Genomic DNA, 22,988 nt, shown 5'->3' on the forward strand with positions numbered 1-22,988 from the left:
CCGTTTGAATATAAGTGGAAACAATACAGACCAGGAGTTTATACACAACACTGAGCCTGTAACTATGCATCCCAGAAGTGTCTGCAGCCATTACTCTTTAGAACTTGGCAGTCTTACTTGGGCCAAGTCCAAATGTCTTATCAATAAGATTAAAACTGGCCGGGTAGAGATTTCAATAGAGGAACGTGCAAATCTTCATATTCAGGGCTAGGTGTAGAGGGAAATAACCTCCGCCCTATATGACTGATTTCAAACAAAAGGTGTATTTGAGTGTCAGGAACCTGGGCAAATGTGTATGAAAATTCACACTCTCTCGTATCTACACACCTCTGTTTACTCTCCTGTATAACATACCTCATTGTCAGAGCTACATCGAGTAGCAGATCGCCGAAATTATATGTCACTAACATATGGTACTCAGCTGTAGTGTTACACCTATGCTTCCCCTGGATCATCCATGGGCTCCAGCTTACATAGTCTTTAGGGCACGAATGACAAAGCCACGGCAAACTGTGGAAGTCCGCTAGCTCTGTAGTTGCCCAGGAACTAAGGAACTTGCAGAATATGCAGAAAAAAATAGCTATACATTGGCCACCAACTTATTGCTTGCAAAGAACACATCATCACTTCTTCATACATAGAGAAAGCTTTGGATTAGGAGTTGTTTTACAGTTATTTACATCTACGATTTTCACTCAACGCATGTGTGGATTGTTGCTATACCATGTCCACAGACTTCACTGGTTTCTTTGGTATTACTTTGGGGTTTATGGGAAGAAAAATATGCAAAGCAGCTCTCTGACGCCACCTCTTAAAGGTAACTTATCTATTAAAGACTATGTTTGACTTATATAAGAAGCCTTAAAACATGACTTGGAATTTAGAAAAAACTACTTAGAAACAGAGGTTACCCATCTATAGATGACTATTATGATTCTCCTTATGTAGAGACTTATAGGCCATTCATGGCCCACTGTGAATTCTGGGAATACAGATATGCAAAGCAGCTTTCTGATGCCACTTTTTAGAGGTAGCTTTCCCTTCAACAGTGTTTGACTCAATTTCATTCTCAATTGTGTTCTTAGGTAGGGATGTGAAACTTTGGCACTCCAACTGTTTCAAAGATTAGCCATCCCTGTTCTAAGGCTTCTTATAAGTCAAACACTGACTTAAAGTAAAAGCTACTTCTAAGGCTATGTTCACACTACGTAAAAAACACGGCCGTATTTCATAACAACGGCCGTATTTGCGCAAACAACGACCGTTATTTTGCAAATAACGTCCGTTGTCTGCGCAAATAGAGCCATTGTTATGAAATATGGCCTTGTTTTTTATGTAGTGTGAACCCGGCCTAAAAGGTGGCATCACGGAGGTGCTTTACATATCCTTCTTCCCAGAATAGCCAGTGAAGCATGAAAAGCCTATAAGTCTCCACACATCCTCAGTGTTTATGCGAGGCCTTGTATTGCCATCCATGGGACCAAGTGTCCGCCATGTACAATCCCTCCTGTGTAAGATGGTCCATGAGTGTATAGTAGATTGTGGGATGAAGGGTTAGGTGATACAGTCTCTGCAATTTTCCTTGCTGTGAAATCAGTCATATGTAATGCACCGATACAGCCTCTGCTCTTTGTATCATGAAAGAGAAGCCTTCCTTTTAGCTTCCATATGACCTGGAAGGGCAAGTGTCCTATGCGGTGGACTGTCTGTAGTAGTCACAGGAAAATGGAGGATGGATGAGATGGAGAAAATTTTATAGAAATATATAAGTGATCCTAAAGTTTGTATTTCTCTAGAACAAGGTTGTATTTTACTTCCTTTTCAATTATGCTATGCTACGCTATGGCAAGCCTTTCACTAAGTAAGGGTATTAATTATCACAGAATGAACATGCAAAGAATAGCATTACTACAAAGCACTGACCCTATCCACTATGACCTGGAACTTAAGGTTATGCTAAGTATATAGGAAACAGGAAAGTGGCTGACAAGAGCCCATGGACGTGACAGAGATCAGCGCTGTAACTATTGTCACAATTGTAACACTGTCATTTGTTACTTCCTCAACAACATTATGATGGATAGGTTATGTAATAATATTATTATAATAATAATTACCTTTATTTATATATTGTGCAGTATTTTCTAATTCAGAATACAGGTATATGTACACACAAAATCAGAGATTACATAGTAACAAACTAAGTATCATCTCTAACAAAAGGAGTCAAGGCCCTGTTCACAAGAGCTTACAATCTATGACGAAATAGGAACACAAAAGGAGTAACGGCCCTGCTCACGAGCTTACAATCTATGACGAAACAAGGACAAAAAAGAGTGACAGCCCTACTCATAAGAGCTTACAATGTATGACAAAACGGGGACACAAAACGAGTGACGGCCCTGCTCACAAAAGCTTACACTCTATGATGAAACAGGGATATCCGTCAGTCCATTGACTTCAATGCATTACACTACGTTGTGTGAACATAGTGTGGTGTCCCACCACTGGTGTTTTTGTCTCTCCTGTGCACCTGTCAAAAAGCCTTTTCTCTCGAGTTAAAGTGGTGATTTGGCATTCTAAAGTTTCACCACTAGGTGTCAGTATTTTCAGTATTGCAGTGCTAAGCACCTTAGAGAGAGAGGTAACCATGAAGTACCCTGACCCACGCCAGGAACACATCAGAACAGAGTAGGGCAGTATCCTGACAAAAGAGGAACTATCCTCGATAGGACAAAGTTACTGTAAAGAAGGTATACATATCCTATCACCCAGACACCTCCCTACACCCAGATAACCACGGCTGGGGCTTGGACTACCCTACTGGGATAGGTTCGACGATACCAGGGGGCAGAAGGTAGTCAGACTATAGTCTATACACAAGTAAGTCTTCACTACAAAGATAATTTCAGGTTCCAGAAAAGTACATTGGTACACTGGGTTGGGGCTCCTCTGGCCAACTCCTCTTCTCTATTCTATTCTACTTCACTCTACCTTACAAGCACCGCTACAACTACCTCTCTTACTTCTTCTAAAGCACCTCCTCATGGCGGTACCAACAGTACAAGTGGGTTAGTTGCCACTAAGGACTGCCGTGACAAGAGCCCAAGGGACCCACAACTACCCGGCAGGTCACCGACCATTTGGGAAACACAGCCAGCCAGTCAAACAAGCAGGTACCAACATCACACCTGTGTGCTGGACAAGCACTGTTGTCACAACATTAAAGGGGTACTCTGGGTGGGGGTTATTTTTAGGGTATGGCCGGGGAAGGGGCGGGAATAGAGGCCGCCGGTCACTTCCCCCCCGGTTCCCGTATCGCGCTGCCCTGTTCCCCCGTCCGGCCTCTGCTACGACCACTGAATGGCTGAGCTGCCTTGAGACGTCACGAGACGAGCGGCGGCCTCTATTTCCACCCCTTCCCTGGCCATACCCTAAAAATAACCCCAGCCCGGAGTACCCCTTTACACCATTGGCTGAGCTGACACAGGCAAACACCTGAGCCATATACCATCTAGCTCCACCACAATAGCCTATTTCTGTATTAATCTTTATTGAAGAATAGCCCATATAACGCAGATATACATGTCTCCCCATTCTGACGGTGAAGTTTCGTTTCCCTCTTTTTGGAATCGAGAGCTGATATCACAAATAGATTTATCACTTGTTTATATCTTCTTTCACCTCAATGTTAGTTGTTCCCTTTACCTGTGACTACCTTTCCTGGAATGCTCCAGATGGTTTCACAATCTTAAGGGTTTGCAGTGGATTAGTATATTGTTAGCCCTAGAGCAGACATGAGCATTTCCTGCTATATACTCAATCCAATGTATGCAGCATGTTCTATACTTATTCCATGATAGCGTGACATCTTTATTTTTGCCAGTGTTCATAATAAGATGTCACTGTTCCTATGTGTACTATGTGTAACTCCCCATATACGTCTGTGGTGACAGTCACAAATTCGTTTCAGGTGCCATATAGTTTAGCTCTACAAACCCTTTTAACAAATATTAGCTCATGCCATTGAGGTGCCAAGATAAACCCTGCTTTGGCAAAACTACTGCCATCCTTATCCTGTTTCTAGAGGCCAGCCGTATTTCTGCGTTCATGTAAACACTTTACAAGACACACAAGAGTCGTTTTTATTATTAAAACCCAGTAATAACCCTAAAAGAAATGTGACTTGCACCAGCTGGTGAGTGTAGTGCTGAAACACTAAGGGCCCTATTCCACCGGACGATTATCGTTCAGATTATCGTTAAATCGTTCGAATCTAAACGATAATCGTTCGGTTGAAATGCAGTTAACGACTAACGACCGAACGAGAAATCGTTGATCGCTTTATAAGATCTGGACCTATTTTTATCGTTGCTCGTTCGCAAAACGCTCGCAAATCGTTCGCATTGAATAAGACATCGTTTGGTCATTCGCAGTAGATACAAACGCAATAGCGAAGAAATAGCGAAGAAAAAACGATCGCAAATACGATCATAAGTAACGATTATCGTTCCATGGAAATGAGTGAACATTTTCAGGTCTTTCGCAATAGCGGTCGTTTGAGATCGTTAATCGTTAACAATTATGCGAACGATAATCGTCCAATGGAATAGGGCCCTAAGTCACCATTTACTGTTGTTTGTATAACTCTATAATGTGCATAACCCAAACAGTTTAGGGATATCCCCAAATAGGTAAGGTTTGGTGCTGTACATTACTCCAGGGCAAATCACCTGCCCGTCCTGTATGGAACAATTATTTGTGCTCATAGCTGAGGGACCGACATTTCTCATTTTAACAGCTTGACCTGTAAACAACACCCTGGTTTGAGTGCCAATTGAGTTGATCGCCACTTGTTAAACAGATCCTTTCCACAGTTTATTGCATGTGAAGAACTGCACGAACCATTGTCTAATGGCTAATGCGACCATTTAGTTAGGGTCCTTTTAGACAAAGCGATGATTAACGATAAACGATTGCAAACGAGAGCTACCTGAAATCGTTTAGCATATTACACAGAACGATGTTAGTTACTATCGCTATTACCGTGTTTCCCCAAAAATGAGACAGCGCCTTATATTAATTTTTGCTCCCAAAGAGGCACTATGTCTTTTTTTCGGGTGATGTCTTATTTCTCTCCCCTCCCCCCCCCCCCCCCCTGGGAAAACTCAGCAACGTCCTCAGTGTGAACAGCAGCGGGACCAAGGGTGTGTAGCGGAACGTGGGTTAGTGACCTCCGGCATGCGTCTGCCCGTGCAACAGAACGTGGGGGCCATGGACCAGTATACCTGTGGTGCCGCCTGTGACGTTCCACAAGGGGATTAAGTGTGTATCGGGTGGCGGGTGGTGGCAGGCAACCTTACTTTCAGGGGTGCCTTAGGTTAGGGTAGGGGTGCCTTTTTTTCGGGGAGATGCCTTATTTTAGGCTAGTTGCTAGGCTAGTTGGGGTGTCTTATTTTAGGAGGATGTCTAATTTTCAGGGAGACACAGTATGATTGTTTACGCCATCTGATCCAAGCAACAATGTGGAATTGCACTGAACGATTAGTGAACCATTAACAATAATCTACGATCAGCGATTTCTCGTTCGTTTGATTGTTACCTGCATTTACACTACACAATTATCGTTTAAATTATAATGATATAACGATATATCGTATGATAATCGTCCCGTGTAATAGGGCCCTTAGATTATTCTCAAAACAGAGATGTGCTTTCGACAATCAGTGATTTACAGGGCCAAATGATCCCAGCGATCAGCATCTGTGGGCTGATCTCTGGGTGTTACAAGGCCAATAACCAGCCTATGCGGCCAATAATCAGCCAGCGTAAAAGGTCCTTTATGGCTTGTTCACATCTGGCAGATTTGATTTAAATTTTTAAAATTCTACTAACGACTACGATGCTATGCACATTATGCTGAATTATCTCCAGTTAGGCTGGGTTCAGTGAATTATTGGAGGCTCCATTGGTCGTCTCCAATGCATGTTCCATCCAAAATGCAGGACAAAGTTAAGCAGCATGCTGCACTATTTTGTTGTGTGAAATGCCAAACACCATGACCCTATTAAAGTCAATGGCATCCATTGGATACAGTTAGTATCCGTTGTGCAGTTGATCCATTGGTGCTGTTTTTCTATTGTTTTTCCTTATCAGAATATTGTTCTGATAAGGAAAAACAATGTAAGAGTGAAAAACAATGGAATGAAAACAGAAGTGTGAACCCAGCCTTAGATATACGGGATGAATTTTCAGCTGCAGACATTTCTGCAGCAAATCTGTTGACCAAATTCTATCAGCATGCGCTACATAATCCTCCATATTGCTATTGCTAAGTGACATCCCACACGGGGGAAGACTTCAATATCGTTATGTATCAGACCTGTATCAGTAAGAAAGGTGTCTTTGTTCCAAGTTTTCTCAGCAAGACATATTTGAAAAACAACACTGATAGGGGGTTAATAGGACCCCCTTTATGCAGAGCTAATTGTAATTGATGAGACCCTAAAATCATTGGGTATTATATGAAATATTTTTTATATGTTCAAATACCAGTTTATTTCTTTTAAAAACGGAACAATTGTTGTTTGCTGCAGGTAAACCTTGTCATCCATCTTGTAATGGGAAGTGTTGGGGACCAGGAGAAGACGACTGTCAGAAATGTGAGTGTTTATATTTTCCATGTCACCCTCATAAGGCAGCAATACCCTTCATTAGTCATCCATATATTATAGCAAATTCATAAAAAGTATATGTATCCATCACCATAATAACATCCTAATATTTAAACAGCAGCGGTGTATGATAATGTTATTCTTTTGTGTTGATATCAAGGAGAAATTGTCAGGAAACCTGACTTGTTAATGACTTATTGGTTGGTAGGGAACTGTAAGGCTATACACTCCCAAAACTATTATATAGTATAATTTTAGTATGGGGGCCTAAAACTCATAAATTCAAGCAAACCATGAGCATGGGCAATCTTGCCATTGTAATGCCCACACAATAGAATTACATGCCAAACTTGCCACATGGTATATTACAAAGTGCCCACACTGTAGTGCTCCACTAAAGTGTGCATAAAGTAGTGCCATATAGTGCACAATGGTTGTTCGTGCAGTAATAGGATACAATGCAGTAGTGGTCACTCATGACTGCCACACATTCCATCTATATAGTAATTTACAAAAAAAAAGTACCCACACAGTCGTTCCATGTAAGTTGTCGCGCATGATAGTTGGGCCTTTCATCTGGTGGTACCCCAACCATAGATAATTTTTTTTTTCTCGGATATATAGTTTTACCATGCATACAGGTTGGCCATGGGCAGCCATGTAACTAAAGAAGCACTCCGGTTTTTTTCTTAGCCATGTAATGCATACCCATCATCACTATTCCTACAGTACCATCTGTTTCATGCCAGCTCAGCTGCATCCATTTCATTACTGTAGCTGGATCATGTGACCAGCAGCCTGATCATCAAATATTACATGACTTTATGTGTCTTGGGAACCTTTCTCTGAGAGCTTATTTAACAAATAAAGTATTGCTACTATGGCATACAGTATGGTTTTAGCCATTACTAAATAGATCTTTGGGAAATATGTATTTTTTGATGCAGTGACAAAGAACATCTGTGCAGAGCAGTGCAATGGACGTTGCTATGGACAGACCCCGGCCGAATGCTGCCATGATGAGTGCGCGGGGGGCTGCACAGGTTCCCTAAACACTCAGTGCTTTGTAAGTAATGATCAGTGAATCGCACTAGAAGCATGACTTGTATCCCACACTCAGCAATTTCCCATATTCATAACCATTTTTTATTTACAGTCATGCCGAAACTTCAATGATAATGGAACCTGCGTCTCACGATGTTCACAGCTGATTTACAACCCTCTGACCGGTCAGATGGAACATGGCCCAGACGCCAAATTCCAGTATGGAGGATCATGTGTGAAGAACTGCCCCCGTAAGTATGGGAAGACATCAGTATTAATGTCTGACCCTTACATTTCATTATATGTATGGATAGTCACAGGGAAGATAAAATAAAATAGGATAAAATCTTCATTATAAAAAAACCCAGCTCCTTATATATCAGTGTCATGTTATATTTTTAGATATATTTTTATTAATTTATTTTCATTAACTGCACAATTATTTTGTTACATCTGTATCCTTCACTAATTATATGCTTCTTCTATTCAGATAATTTTGTGATCGACCAGAACTCTTGTGTCCGTGCTTGTCCCAGCAATAAGATGGAAGTGTCAAAAAACGGAGTGAAGATGTGTGAGCCGTGTTCTGGCCTTTGTCCCAAAGGTGACCTTTAGTTTTTAGGCATGTTACATAGAGGATGTGATGATGTCAGATGGTCTAGAGTATGTTCCAAATGTTTTCATCCTGATTCTTCTTCCCTAATTTAATGCAAATAATATGCAAATAATTCTGCTTTACGAGGAAGAAATGCTGGACTGGAGGGAATATCACACAAACAAGGTTGTGTATGTGTCTACTTCACTTTTTCTATTTCCTCTCTTTTTGTCCAGCATGTGAAGGAACCGGCGGCAAATACCAGACTGTGGATTCTAGTAACATTGATCGATTCATTAACTGCACCAAAATCTTAGGCAATCTGGACTTCCTTACCATTGGACTTGATGGGTAAAGTGAAAACTCTTATTTAGTACATTTACATTCTAATATATAGATTTTAACAACACAACTATAGAAATATATTGCAGGTATTTCTTATCCTTCTATTGTCTGACTATATGTTTTATTCTAGGGATGAGTTTATGAATATCACTGCTCTGGATCCTAACAAACTGAATGTCTTCAGAACAGTGCAAGAAATAACAGGTAGGAGGAAGACCACTAAGATACTGGATAAGTAAGGTATGGGGTATGTTAGTATTAGTTCTTCTAACACTGACCACACTTCTTACCACAGGATACCTAAACATCCAGTCTTGGCCAAAGCACATGAATGACTTCAGCGTCTTCTCCAGCCTTACTACCATTGGTGGTCGGACTCTCATGTTAGTATATGTTGTAATAAAAGCCTGCATACACCATTTTGGTAGTTGTAAACTAAATACATAAGACTTTATAGAGTCTAAATGATGCACGGATTAAGCTTAGGTTTGCTGGCAACATTTAAATTGATATTCCAATCTAAAGACGTTACCCCCTATCCTACGGATCACTGAACTTGGAAATGTTGGTTGGCCCCTTAGAGAATGAACGGGGCACTGGCCATGCATGCAGATTCCCTTTAATTCTGGGGATAATTCTGCCCCTGTTTTTGGAATCTGCGGAGGTCCCAGTGGTTGGCCCCCAACAATCAGTTTCCCTATGCTGCGGATACAAGATAACTTCTTGAGAATGAGCTATAGATGGTTGTCTTCATGCATAATGTACAGTGCCATCCATCACCAGTGGCTTATCTGCTAAATGTCAGTGCTGATTTGTGGTGTCCATAAGGTGTTTTATGTGCATATTACTGTCATAGCGTTGATATTCTGCCCCTATATTACTTCTCCTTTTCTTGTCTGGTGTTTTTGACAAGAGACCTGAGCTCTGACTTATATATTACAGACGTGGGGTGTCACTTCTTGTGATGAAGAACAGCAACGTGACGTCTCTGGGGTTTCGTTCGCTCCGTGACATCAGTGCCGGAAAAGTTTATATTGCAGAAAATGAGAACCTTTGCTATTATAATACAATTAACTGGAAATCCTTATTCCCAACTAAACGGCAGAACTATGACATAAAGAATAACAAGCCTCCAGCCATGTGTGGTAAATCCTTTCTCTTCTGTGCTATCTTAATCATAATGGAGATTATATTTTTATTTGTGATAGTAGACTACTATGCTTTTGCTTCCCGTAGACAAAATGTATACATTTTTTAACCTGGCCAAACAAAGTTCATTTAAAATGAATGACAATGTATACATCTTTTCATTCTTGCAGTAAGTGAAGGAAAAGTATGTGACCCGCTCTGTTCCGATAAGGGCTGCTGGGGTCCTGGAGCGGAGCAGTGTCTGTCTTGCAGGAACTTTAGTCGAGACGGGATCTGTGTACCATACTGTAACCTATACAAAGGGTAATTTAAGAGTCATATTTATAATATTAATGGCTGCATTATATGGCTCCGCAGTGTGACAACCTTTCATTTTTTTTTTTTATAGAGATAGCAGGGAGTTTGCAAAGGATGGTGTTTGCTTGCCATGCCACCCGGAATGTCAGAAGGTGGAGGGTTCACTAACCTGCAATGGAACAGTGAGTCCTGACTGCTGATGTCCCCCGCTTTAAACTATTGCAGACACTCTTCTACATTTGCTCCAAGTCATGTTCTTCTTCCTTCTGTCAGGGTGCAGACTCTTGCACACTTTGTGCCAACTACCGAGATGGAAAACATTGTGTGGACAAATGTCCCCATGGAGTCATGGGAGAAAAAGGACCAGTCTACAAGTACCCTAGTGTGAATAAGATCTGCCTGCCCTGTCATGAGAACTGCACAGAGGGGTGAGTGCATCCTCTCCATGATCATTATATCTCCAGTATACATATAACCTATATAGAATCAAGGGCAGATAGCATAACCCAAGATTCAGCCCCCTAATGTGCTAGATCACTGTTTCCCACACTATTACTAAATAAGCAGTAGACGTTTGTACCTATCAAGTACATTAAAGGGAAACTAACAGCAGGTTCGAAGCATTTGACCTAGTGATCTCCTTAAAGTGCACGGGGTGCTGAGGATGAAGGTAAATTTGTTACCTTCATCCTCTGCACCGTTTCTGTGTAGATAGCAGTTGAATCTTTATACTAATTAGGCAATTTGGTGCCCTTGGGGCGGGACTACCACCTCCATTGCACCAATTTGCTCCTGGCTGGCCTGCCCTCTGTCCGGCCCATTCTGCTGATATAGAAGGAGGATAGGGTAATAGGGGGATGTCAGCAGGTTAGATGCTTCTAACCTGCTGATAGTTTCCCTTTAAATAGCAATAGGAGAAAAACACTTAGGCTTCTCCTGGCTATATCGAGAAGGAGGCGGACGTCAAAGGTGTTTTTTTTTAAATAACAGTAACACTTTGGTAGACATTTATTAAGACGCTTTAATTAGGCCCCGTATCCATTTACCCAGCTGGATTTACTAAGAGCCACAGATAAATTCAGCAGGACCTGTGCCTGACACGCAATGGGCACAGAAATCTACACCTGCTCCTGAACAGTTGTAGATTTCTGCCATGATTTATACCTGCTAGCAGGCCACACCACCTCCCCACCTTGCCATGCATAGAGGGGGGGGGGGCAGTATCACTTTAAGGACTACAGGTTAGAGCCCTACTAATCCTAATGCCATTTTTGGGAGTGAGAAGTTGCCTCTGAGGTAGTCTGGTGTCATGGCATTTATGTGACCTGAATTCCTCCTTTTGCTCTTAGTAATGCAGATAATGACAGTAATCCTCTCTTCTGGCAGGTGCGTAGGCCCAGACATCCAGGACTGCATTAACATTGTTCTGCGTGCAGCTGAAAGGTAAACTTACTAAATAGTGTTTGTTCTTTATCTGAGTCGAAACTATCATGGAATTTATAGCATAGTCCTCCTGAAAGACTAAGAAATAAGATCTCTGTCCATATATAAGGTATATTGCACAAGAATACAAATAGTAAAACAAAAGTAAGAATTAGCAAAAGGGATTTTGTCCAGTGATGACTATTATTTTCTTAGTATCAGAACTGGGCCAGTTAAGAAACTAATGTGACATTGTAGATCTGGACAGGTATAAAAAATATATTTAGCAGGTAGAGGGTCTTTGTTCATAGTAGTAAAAACAGAGATAAACAGAGTTATACTACTGGTGTATAAGTCAGCGTAGAACAATGAAGAATTAAAGTGCCCACATTGTTGAAAGTGTCCTGGTATTTCCCTAATCCACCATGTGGGACAGAGAGAAGTCGCGATCTCTGGCTGGAGTACCAGTCACTGAGAGGGACTGTGAGAACAATCACCCTGTGTTCCCCATACAACCAGCACATGACACGTTCAGCAGACTGAAAGTGTGGTTTGTGGTGCAGGAATTGGGAGCAAAGTAGCATCCATTACCTGAGCCGTCCACCCTTCCTGCCTCTATCATGCTGCTTCAGGCGCCGGCATAGGAACATTACTCATCAAATGACATGACTGTAATTATATTTTCTCCTTTAAGGTGATTGCTTCCCTCAGCTAAACACTTTGACTCCTGTCCCCTAAGGTTAAAGAGTATATGGGCTATACCTACATATCAGCGGCCAAGCAAAGCTCTGTCTATTTTTACAATTCATAGAGTGGACTGATAAGAAAACTTGGTGACTTTGGCCACATAATATTAAGATCACAATGCTGCACTGCTAAATTGCAACTAATGATAGTGAATGTGGATGCACTGCAACCCACAAGCAACTATGACACAACAGTCAGCAGATCCAGACTTGCCAGATTTCACTATCATAAGTTGCAATCTTAGTAGGGCGACAGTGCAATTTTAATTTGCCGCCAAAGTGGCCTTTAAGTCTTAGGGCCCTATTCCACCGGACGATTATCGTTTGCATAATTGTTAACGATTAACAATCTCAAACGACCGGTATTGCGAAAGACCTGAAAACGTTCACTCATTTCCATGGAACGATAATCGTTACTTATGATCGTAATTGCGATCGTTTTTTCTTTGCTATTTATTCGCTATTGCGTTCGTATCTATTGCAAACGACCGAACGATGTCTTATTCAATGCGAATGATTTGTGAACGTTTTGTGAACGAGCAACGATAAAAATAGGTCCAGGTCTTATAAAGCGATCAACGATATCTCGTTCGGTCGTTAATCGTTAACTGCATTTCAACCGAACGATTATCGTTTAGATTCAAACAATTTAATGATAATCTGAACAATAATCATCCGGTGGAATAGGGCCCTTATGGTGCGTTTACACAGAGAGATTTATCTGACAGATTTTTTAAGCCAAAGCCAGGAACAGACTATAAACAGAGAACATGTCATAAAGGAAAGATTGAGATTTCTCCTCTTCTCAAATCCATTCCTGGCTTTGGCTTAAAAAATCTGTCAGATAAATTTCTCTGTGTAAACGCACCATAAGGGCCCTATTACATAGAGAAACAATCTGCCAAATCAGGCCGATTGGGCAGCTCATTGCTTTGTGTAATAAAGACAACGATCAGCCGATGATGGTGCTTAGGGAGAGGAAAGGAATAGCCACTATTGCTTGGGGAGAGGTTAGGAACAGCCACCCTGACTCATTTCATTAATGTTTTCATAGTTTAAGCATGCCAATGTGACATGCAAATAACATACAAAAACTCAAAAAATTAAAAAAAAAAAAAAAAAAAAAGATATCAATATTATAATGTTAACAAACTGTTCTTCCTACAAATGTACACAGAACTGTACAGAATTACTTACGTGCTGGATGAGTTATGATCTGTGGTTTGCTGCCCTCTAGAGGCTGTTAGCATCTTGTCTATACGTTGTACACTTAAAGCTTGAAAAATGTATAGAGCCATTACTCAGCACCATTAACGCCTATGGGCCTTTACTGTACCTTTGTATGCTCATATAGAACCATTTGGATGTCGGTTCTCTAAGGGTATGTTCACATCTTGTTTTTAGCCGCACGTCGGGCTACACGGCAGAAATCAGTGAAAAAAGGATGCTTCCGTGCAGCCTGACGCGCGGCCAACGGCCACATTGACTTTAATGAGCAGGATGGAGTCATTATGTGACTGTGTTCTGCTCATTTGCGGGACGTACACGGCTTTTGTGCAGGACTCAAAAGCGTGGTCGACTACGCTTTTGAGTCCTGTACAAAAGCCGTGTATGTCCCGCAAATGAGCAGAACACAGTCACATAATGACTCCGTCCTGCTCATTAAAGTCAATGTGGCCATCATGTGGCCGTCGGCCGCATCCTTTTTTCACTAATTTCTGCCGTGTAGCCCGACGTGCGGCTAAAAACGAGATGTGAACATACCCTAAGATCCATAAAGAATGAGGCAGTAAGAATGGTACCATGTCCTACTATACTGTATGTCATATCATAGAAAAATACTAGGTGAGAATTAGAGATCGCCAAACCTGATTGCTCTGCATCTGATAGAATTTGGATGCAGCCATAAAGCTGCCTGGAAAACATGGATACAGCCATAGGCCACAGGCAGTATTCATGTCTTCCAGGACATCCAACTTCTAAAACCACCGGCTATCAAATGCAGAGTCTTGGGGTTAGGACCAACTCTAATCTCTAGTGAGAATATCTCTGTAATATGCAGTTGGGAGGCACATAGTGATGGGATATGGCATGGCAGGGCTCCGCACACACAGCTCTCCACATAGCCCAAATCCATCACCAGTACATATTATGCAGTATATATTCAATATATTAGAAAAGCTGCCAACTCATCACAATATATAGTAGTTTCCATAAGGGTTGTCCATGGCCCAATTTTCCTAGAATCCTCAACACTTCACCTCATAGTCCTATCCCTTAACATCATGTACCTAAATGTATAAATAGACTAATTATTTTTTCTTTACAGTAAAACCCAGGCTATGGTGGCAGGAGCGGTGGTGGTGTCCATATTTGTTCTGTGTTGCTGCAGCCTCCTGGCGCTTCTATACTGGAGAGGACTAAGAATCCGAAAGAAGCGAGCTATGAGACGCTACCTGGAGAGAGGCGATGTAAGTATATCTAGTCTGTGGCAATTATATTAAATTCTGACACCTACAGTACAGTTATCATGTGTCTTGTAACAAGCTGCGCATCTATGTGTAAATGATCTTTCTATTCCATGACGGCGAGCAGAGAACTGTAAAGATTGATATTAATTTGCTGAAACTGGAATACAGCTTCTGCTTTATTTATGGGATTTGCTCTATATAAAATCACATGTAGATTTGTATCCATTAGGAGTTAGGAGCTTATAATTCACACTGAAAGATATTAAATCTGAGCATCAAATCTCTGTGGTCAGCTTTAGGCTACAAGGTGAATGCAAGAGGTACAAAGTGGAGATCAAAATGTGATTGCTATTTCTTCTCAGGGTAATGAAATGCTGGATCCATCCGAAAAAGCCAACACTGTGCAGGCTCGAATATTCAAGAGCACCGAGCTGAAGAAACTCAAAGTTCTGGGATCTGGGGTATTTGGCACTGTGCACAAGGTATAATATGTGTTACAGCTACACCTCATGTTAGGGCACATATCCTTAACCTACTTATTACTCTTAAGGGTGCGTTCACACGTACAGGATCTGCAGCAGATTTGATGGCGCTGATTCAAAGCAAATCTGCAGCTTCAAATCTGCGCCATCAAATCTGCTGCAGATCCTGTACGTGTGAACGCACCCTAAGGGTAGCTTCACACACACCGTATCGCAGCGCATTTTCTGGATCGGATCTGCAGCAGATTCGATTTAAATAACTGAACATAACATCAAATTTGCACCATCAAATCTGCTGCAGATCTGCTGTGGATCCTGTATGTATGAATGCACCCTCAGGCTGGATTCACACGCTGTAACTGTGCGGCTGTATTTTTTATGCGGCTGTAAATGTGCGGGTGAAACTCCGGCCGTGGGAAAAAATAGACATGCGGCTCAAAACATACGGTCATTTACTTGGAAATCTGGTTCAACTAAAAATAACAAATAAAATGTTAAGAAAGTGATGGAAACACCTCTGGATGCATCTGGGAAAGCAGGGAACACAGTTTACATGAATCGCTATTACCGGGGTTTGCGATCCTCTGCACTATAGCCGATGTCTCTCATGGTTAATATATTGAATTAATAAAACACATTTTCTGTCTAATAAAGTCCCTTTTATTGTTCAATAATTAAATGTAAACGATTCCATCATTTTGCAATTAAATATACTGTTAAAATAAATATATATATAAATAAATGTATATTTATATATATATTTATTTTTTGACAGTATATTTAATTGCACAATGATGGATTCGTTAGAATTAAATTATTGACCAACGAAACTGAATTTATTTAAACGAAAATTTGTTTTCTTAATTAAATATTAATTAGTACAGGAAACTCCATAAGCCGGTAATTCATATTGCCGGCAATAGAGCATTCTGTACTAATCATCACTTTACTTTAATGAAAACATCAAATGTTTCTTCTAATTATGTTATCACAATAGCATTATTAGAAGAAACATTTAGAATTATATGTGCGCTCAGCTGATTGGCTGTTCGGCTGAGCGCACATATAATTAGCTGGTCCGCAGCACAGTGACTTCATTGTGCTGCGGACCAGCGAAGAGGACACATCGGGGTGAGTATAGAGCTCTCCCCACCCCCTCCCCGGCACTGCACCCCTCCCAGCAAGGAAGGGGGGGTCACTTAACCCCTTCCTTGCTGGGATGGGTGCAGTCTGACATCAGTCTGGCCCCCAGGGGGTTAAGGGGGATACAATACATCCTCCCTTAACCCCTTGGGGGTCAGACTGTAAGCAGCGATCTGTAAAGATGCTGCATACTGTAAGGAGCACAACACCGCTCACAATGATGGGTGTTGTGCTCCTGTTTGTGTGTTTTTTGTGTGTTTCTCCCTTTTTGTTTTTCAGATATCGGTATCCTGTGGATTACGTCGGATTCCGTGGACTACGTCGATGACCAGCGTTTTTTTACTGTTTTTTTTAATAAAATGGTCAATGAGGGGTGTGGGGGTGTTTTTATTTGAATAAAAAAATTTGTAAACTTGTGTCTTGTCTTTATTTCTTTACTTTATAGACTTAGTAGTGGAAGCCGTCTAATAGACGGAATCCATTACTAAGTCGGGGCCTAGTGTTAGCCGGTATAAAATGGCTAACACTAACCCCCTATTATTACCCCAGTACCCAATGCCACCAGGGGTACTGGGAAGAGCCGGGTGCCAGTGGTCCCGGAGCGTCAAAATTGGCGCTCCTGGACCGGGCGGCAGCAGGCTGGTAAGATTTAGGCTGGGGAGGGCCTAAACCAATGGCTCTTCCCACCCTGGTGTTACCAGGCTGCTGTCGTTTGGTTTTTAACCCGGCTGGTTATAAAAATAGGGGGGACCCTATGCGTTTTTTTTTAATTATTTATTTATTTTAAAAAAAAACGCATAGGGTCCCCCCTATTTTTAGAACCAACCGGGTTAAAAACCAAACGACAGCAGCCTGGTAACACCAGGGTGGGAAGAGCCATTGGTTTAGGCCCTCCCCAGCCTAAATCTTACCAGCCTGCTGCCGCCCGGTCCAGGAGCCAGGACCACTGGCACCCGGCTCTTCCCAGTACCCCTGGTGGCATTGGGTACTGGGGTAATAATAGGGGGTTAGTGTTAGCCATTTTATACCGGCTAACACTAGGCCCCGACTTAGTAATGGATTCCGTCTATTAGACGGCTTCCACTACTAAGTCTATAAAGTAAAGAAATAAAGACAAGACACAAGTTTACAATTTTTTTTATTCAAATAAAAACACCCCCACACCCCTCATTGACCATTTTATTAAAAAAAACATTAAAAAAAACGCTGGTCATCGACGTAGTCCACGGAATCCGACGTAATCCCCAGGATACCGATATCTGAAAAACAAAAAGGGAGAAACACACAAAAAACACACAAACAGGAGCACAACACCCATCATTGTGAGCGGTGTTGTGCTCCTTACAGTATGCAGCATCTTTACAGATCGCTGCTTACAGTCTGACCCCCAAGGGGTTAAGGGAGGATGTATTGCATCCCCCTTAACCCCCTGGGGGCCAGACTGATGTCAGACTGCACCCATCCCAGCAAGGAAGGGGTTAAGTGACCCCCCCTTCCTTGCTGGGAGGGGTGCAGTGCCGGGGAGGGGGTGGGGAGAGCTCTATACTCACCCCGATGTGTCCTCTTCGCTGGTCCGCAGCACAATGAAGTCACTGTGCTGCGGACCGGCTTATTATATGTGCGCTCAGCCGAACAGCCAATCAGCTGAGCGCACATATAATTCTAAATGTTTCTTCTAATAATAAGAAACATTTGATGTTTTCATTAAAGTAAAGTGATGATTAGTACAGAATGCTCTTTTGCCGGCATATGAATTAACGGCTTATAGAGCTTCCTGTACTAATTAATATTTAATTAAAAAAACACATTTTCGTTGAAATAAATACAGTTTCGTTGGTCAATAATTTATTTCTAACGAATCCATCATTGTGCAATTCAATATACTGTCAAAAAATAAATATATAGATAAATATACATTTATTTATATATCTATTTTTTTTTACAGTATATTTAATTGCAAAATGATGGATTCGTTAGAAATAAATTATTGATCAACGAAAGTGTCTTGATTACAAAGAAAATGTGTTTGATTAATTTAATATATTAACTATTAGAGGCATCGGCATTCGGCATCATTGCCGGCTATTTTTGAAGTACTCCGTACGGACCGCCTGTCAATCCACGGCCGCATATTCAGCCGCAAACAATGGTCTTGTTCATTTTTTACGGGTCCGTTTACGATAGGGCCGTAGATTCATACATAGTGTGCACTGTGCAGCCGTATATCCTATACTTCCAAGCATACACACGAACCACCAAAAATACCGCCGCACAATTACAGCCGCAAATACAGCCGCACTGTTACAACGTGTGAATCGAGCCCCCGGCTGCGTTCACACTACGTATATTTCAGTCAGTATATGTATATTTCAGTCAGTATATTTCAGTCAGTATTGCAACCAAAACCAGGAGTGGATTAAAAACACAGAAAGGATCTGTTCACACAATGGTGAAATTGAGTGGATGGCCGCCATTTAATGGCAAATATTTGCTGTTATTGTAAAACAACGGCTGTTATATTGAAATAATGGAAGTTATTTACTGTCATATGGCGGCCATCCACTCAGTTTCAACATTGTGTGAACAGATCCATCACAGAGCGTCACACACAGCCGTGGCGCCGAGCAGGTAATCTATGCTCCAGGTCGGGGCTGCGGGCGGGCGGCGGGGGGGTTAAAGGGGCCGGGTGCCATACACGCAGCGGATCCGCTGCGTGTGTGGGAGCCATTCAGCTTTCACAGTACAGGATCCGCAGCGGATTTCGCTGCAAACTCGCAGTGTGAAATCCACTGCGGATCCAGTACATGTGAAGCTACCCTAAAGGAGAGACTAAACATTATTCTATGGGATAACCCCTTAAGGGTGCGTTAACACGTTCAGGAATTGCAGCAGATTTGATTTGCTTTAAATCTGCAGCTTTAAATCTGCGCCATCAAATCTGCGGCAGATCCTGTATGTGTGAACGCACCCTTTAGCTGAATAGAAACAAGATGATTTACACACTGTATGAATGTATCCATCCGTAATGATATTGTTAATATCTTTGATGCTTTGAATGCATTCACATCATTTGTAGTGATCCTTGTAATAGTTCCAAAAAATCTGCCACCTGATGAATGATGTGGTCTTACATCCTCAACATTCTTACCATATTCTCACATACTGTATACTTTCCTCCCTGCAGGGTGTTTGGATCCCAGAAGGTGATTCTGTAAAGATTCCTGTGAGCATCAAAGTGATACAAGACCGCAATGGTGGTCAGACATTCCACGCCGTCACTGACGTAAGTGCAGACAACTTTTTTGCAGACAACTTTAGGATTACATTTGACAGGCAAAAACATTGCAAACGTTTAATATTTTATTAGTTCTAAGCTGTTCTTCTGACTAAACTAAATAATCAGTAGTTTCCGCACTGCAGTGTGTTGTATCTGTATGTTTTTTTTTTGTAGAAATCATTAGTACAGGCTATTTTAAGAAACTTTGTAATTTGGTTTAGTAGGCACATATACCATTTTTTGCATTCAAAAAGACTTTTCCCAGGTCCCCCCCCCCCTGTCCTCTCTCTTATTCACTGCTTATTATCAGGAAATCTCGACTAGTTTACATCAGTCGTGCCCTGTCTAATCTATGGAGAGGGAAGGGGAGAGGAGGGAGATTAGTCGCCAGCAGAGAGCAGAGAGCAAAGGATTACACAGTGGGAGCTGTGTGAAAGCCGATATTCAGAGGTGAAGCAAAAGTAAAAACAGGAGATGGCTGGAAACAGCCGTACCCGAATGAAAACCAGCGCTGCCCAACAAAGTATTCAGGAGTAGAGTGAGAGTAAAAAATGTAAACATTTATTAAATAATGCACATATTACGCGTTTCAAGAGTACTAGGCTCTCTTCATCAGATTGATGCACTCAATCTGATGAAGAGAGCCTAGTACTCTTGAAACGCGTAATATGTGCATTATTTAATAAATGTTTACATTTTTTACTCTCACTCTACTCCTGAATACTTTGTTGGGCAGTGCTGGTTATCATTCGGGTACGGCTCTTTCCAGCCATCTCCTGTTTTTACTTTTGCTTCTCGTCCACACGGGCCCCTCTTTTTGGGAGCATCCCGTTCATGTACCCTCAACTAGCTTATGCAGCCTGACACCGCATCAGAAGGATCCTTGCCTGGACCTACATTTGGATCACCTTTTTACTTACCTACCCTAACATCAGGGTGATACGCACTAAGCCCAAGGGGCAACAAGGTGAGCCTTGCAACTTCCCTTTTCTTATCACCACCAACATTTGCGGTATCACACGAGGCGCCGCCCTCTGCCTGTTTTTTCTCCCTCTTGCTCTAGATATTCAGAGGCCAGAGAGGTCAGTGCTGACTTCAGAGGAGATAGCCAATGATGTAGCTGTAAATTAACTCTTTGTTGTCCTGTTTTGGTGCCTCATCTCCCTCCACCCTCCCCTCCCCTCTCCATACACAATGATGAAAACACGGGGAGAGCTTCAAACTGCTTTTTCATGATTAAAATGCATTTTTCGGCTAATAAACCCAATTACAAAGTTTCTTAAAATCGCCTGTACTCATTTCTGCAAATTCTGCAATATTTAAATGATAGCGACACTTTAAGGTCCTTTTACACACAAAGAGTATCTGACAGATTTTTTAAGCCAAAGCCAGGAACATTCTATAAACTGAGAACAGGCCATTCCTGGCTTTGGCTTAAAAAATCTTTCAGATATCTGTGTATGTAAAAGGGCCCCTAGAGAAGTGAAAGGTTGCAGGAAGCCCATGCTAATACCTGCAAACTTAATGCACATGTAGAACAGGTCCAATGAATCCAATATTTCTTCTATCAAATAATCCTTGTGCCATGACTGAATGATCACTAACAGTATTACCTGTCTACTCCACAGCACATGCTAGCCATGGGGAGCCTGGATCATGCGTGTATCGTACGATTGCTGGGTATTTGTCCTGGAGCACAACTGCAGCTGGTCACACAGCTTCTGCCTATGGGCTCACTACTTCAGTACGTTAGGCAGAACAAGGACACTGGTATCATTGGTCCCCAAATGCTGCTAAACTGGTGTGTGCAGATTGCCCGGGTGAGTCTTGCTATTCTCAAACATAAAAAAATTTCCATTATCCCTAACATATTCAGGTTCTATGTGCATATTAATTCAATAGGCAGCGTACAGACACATCCAACTTTAGGCCGGGTTCACACTCCGTAAAAAACACGGCCGTATTTCATAACAACGGCCATATTCGCACAAACCATGCCATAACGGCTGTTATTTGCGCAAATACAGCTGTTGCTATTAAATACGACCGTGTTTTTTATCTAGTGTGAACATAGCCTTACTAATATAAATATGTTTGGATATTTGGATGAATTGAAAATCCAGCCCCTCAGTGGTAGTGTACCTGCCTTCATGTATATTAGACTGTTAACAGATAATGAGCCAATATGGCCACTAATATGGAACGTGTAACTTCGTATATAGTGTAGAGTCCTATTTATTAGTGTGGGTACTGGTTTTTTTATGATTAGTTAATGTCTTTGTCTCTTTCCAGGGCATGTACTACTTGGAGGAGCATCGCATGGTTCATAGGAACCTTTCAGCTCGCAACGTCCTCATGAAAAATCTCAATCACGTGCAAGTGTCCGATTTTGGCGTGGCAGATCTGTTGTACCCAGATGACAAGAAGTACTGTTACAATGAGATCAAGGTTGTGTTTTTATACGTTCGGCTTCATATCTGCTGTAGAATTATTTCTGAGGATAAAAACTAGTGCAAAGAAAAAGTGGAGGAGATGCCCATAGGAACAGATCATACGCCAGAGGCTTTTGGTAAATCAGAGGCACCAATGTATTTACCACCTCCACCTGTACTCTGTACTAGTTTTGCTTAATCCCTCTGATCAGTTTATACTGTAATAAATCCTTACAAGCATCAATCTACTGTATTATTTTAGAGCGCCAGTGGTAAGCTGCAGATGAGTGCTTTGATCTAGCGGCCAGTCATCACTCCTTATTCAGGGTGGACTGAAATATTATAGTGTGACTTATTGTGAATTGTCCTTCTGTTATGGAAATGAATACACACTGGAAGTCGTACAACACCTGGCTCAGAAAATAACAGGGACTTTAATAAGATCGGGATTTCTCCACACTGGTGTTAATACAAAGTATACTGGAATAAGATATAGCGCTACATGCCTTTTTGTTAACTTTTTTGTAAAGAAATAGTTCTCGTAAAATGTTCTCGGAACCGATTCTATGAAGAATAGAAATTGCAGTGCCTTGTGATGTTTTTCCATGATGTGCTTTTTTACCCATTAATGCCAATAGGGGAAAACACGGTATAAGGCTATGTTCCCATACAGTATTTGGCAACCAAAACCAGGAGTGGATACAAAACACAGCAAGGCCATGTTCACACACTGTTGAAATTGAGTGGATGGTCGTCATTTAATGGCAAATAACGGACGTTATTTCAAAACAACGTCTGTTGTATTAAAATAGCAGCAATTATTTGCCATTAAGTGGTGGCCATCCACTTGATTTCAACAGTGTGTGAACATGGCCTTTCTGTGTTTTCTATCCACTCTTGTTTTTAGTTGT

The 22,988-nt window shown here is 41.6% G+C and overlaps 1 protein-coding gene across 1 annotated transcript in view; it reads left to right on the top strand.

The window, feature by feature from the left end:
* Positions 1-22,988, top strand: part of ERBB3 (erb-b2 receptor tyrosine kinase 3) — a 73,629-nt gene that overhangs the window by 43,238 nt on the left and 7,403 nt on the right. Inside the window, exons 5-21 of the mRNA XM_069970025.1 lie at positions 6,597-6,662; positions 7,622-7,740; positions 7,831-7,969; positions 8,209-8,322; positions 8,550-8,664; positions 8,789-8,862; positions 8,954-9,041; positions 9,601-9,803; positions 9,978-10,110; positions 10,196-10,286; positions 10,378-10,532; positions 11,491-11,547; positions 14,602-14,743; positions 15,106-15,225; positions 19,553-19,651; positions 21,274-21,465; positions 21,938-22,093. Coding sequence (XP_069826126.1) covers positions 6,597-6,662; positions 7,622-7,740; positions 7,831-7,969; positions 8,209-8,322; positions 8,550-8,664; positions 8,789-8,862; positions 8,954-9,041; positions 9,601-9,803; positions 9,978-10,110; positions 10,196-10,286; positions 10,378-10,532; positions 11,491-11,547; positions 14,602-14,743; positions 15,106-15,225; positions 19,553-19,651; positions 21,274-21,465; positions 21,938-22,093 — 2,063 coding nt within the window. The remainder of the gene's footprint in view (positions 1-6,596; positions 6,663-7,621; positions 7,741-7,830; positions 7,970-8,208; positions 8,323-8,549; positions 8,665-8,788; positions 8,863-8,953; positions 9,042-9,600; positions 9,804-9,977; positions 10,111-10,195; positions 10,287-10,377; positions 10,533-11,490; positions 11,548-14,601; positions 14,744-15,105; positions 15,226-19,552; positions 19,652-21,273; positions 21,466-21,937; positions 22,094-22,988) is intronic.

This window comes from Dendropsophus ebraccatus, chromosome 5 (assembly GCF_027789765.1).
Source record: "Dendropsophus ebraccatus isolate aDenEbr1 chromosome 5, aDenEbr1.pat, whole genome shotgun sequence".
In the NCBI taxonomy this organism is placed as follows: domain Eukaryota; kingdom Metazoa; phylum Chordata; class Amphibia; order Anura; family Hylidae; genus Dendropsophus; species Dendropsophus ebraccatus.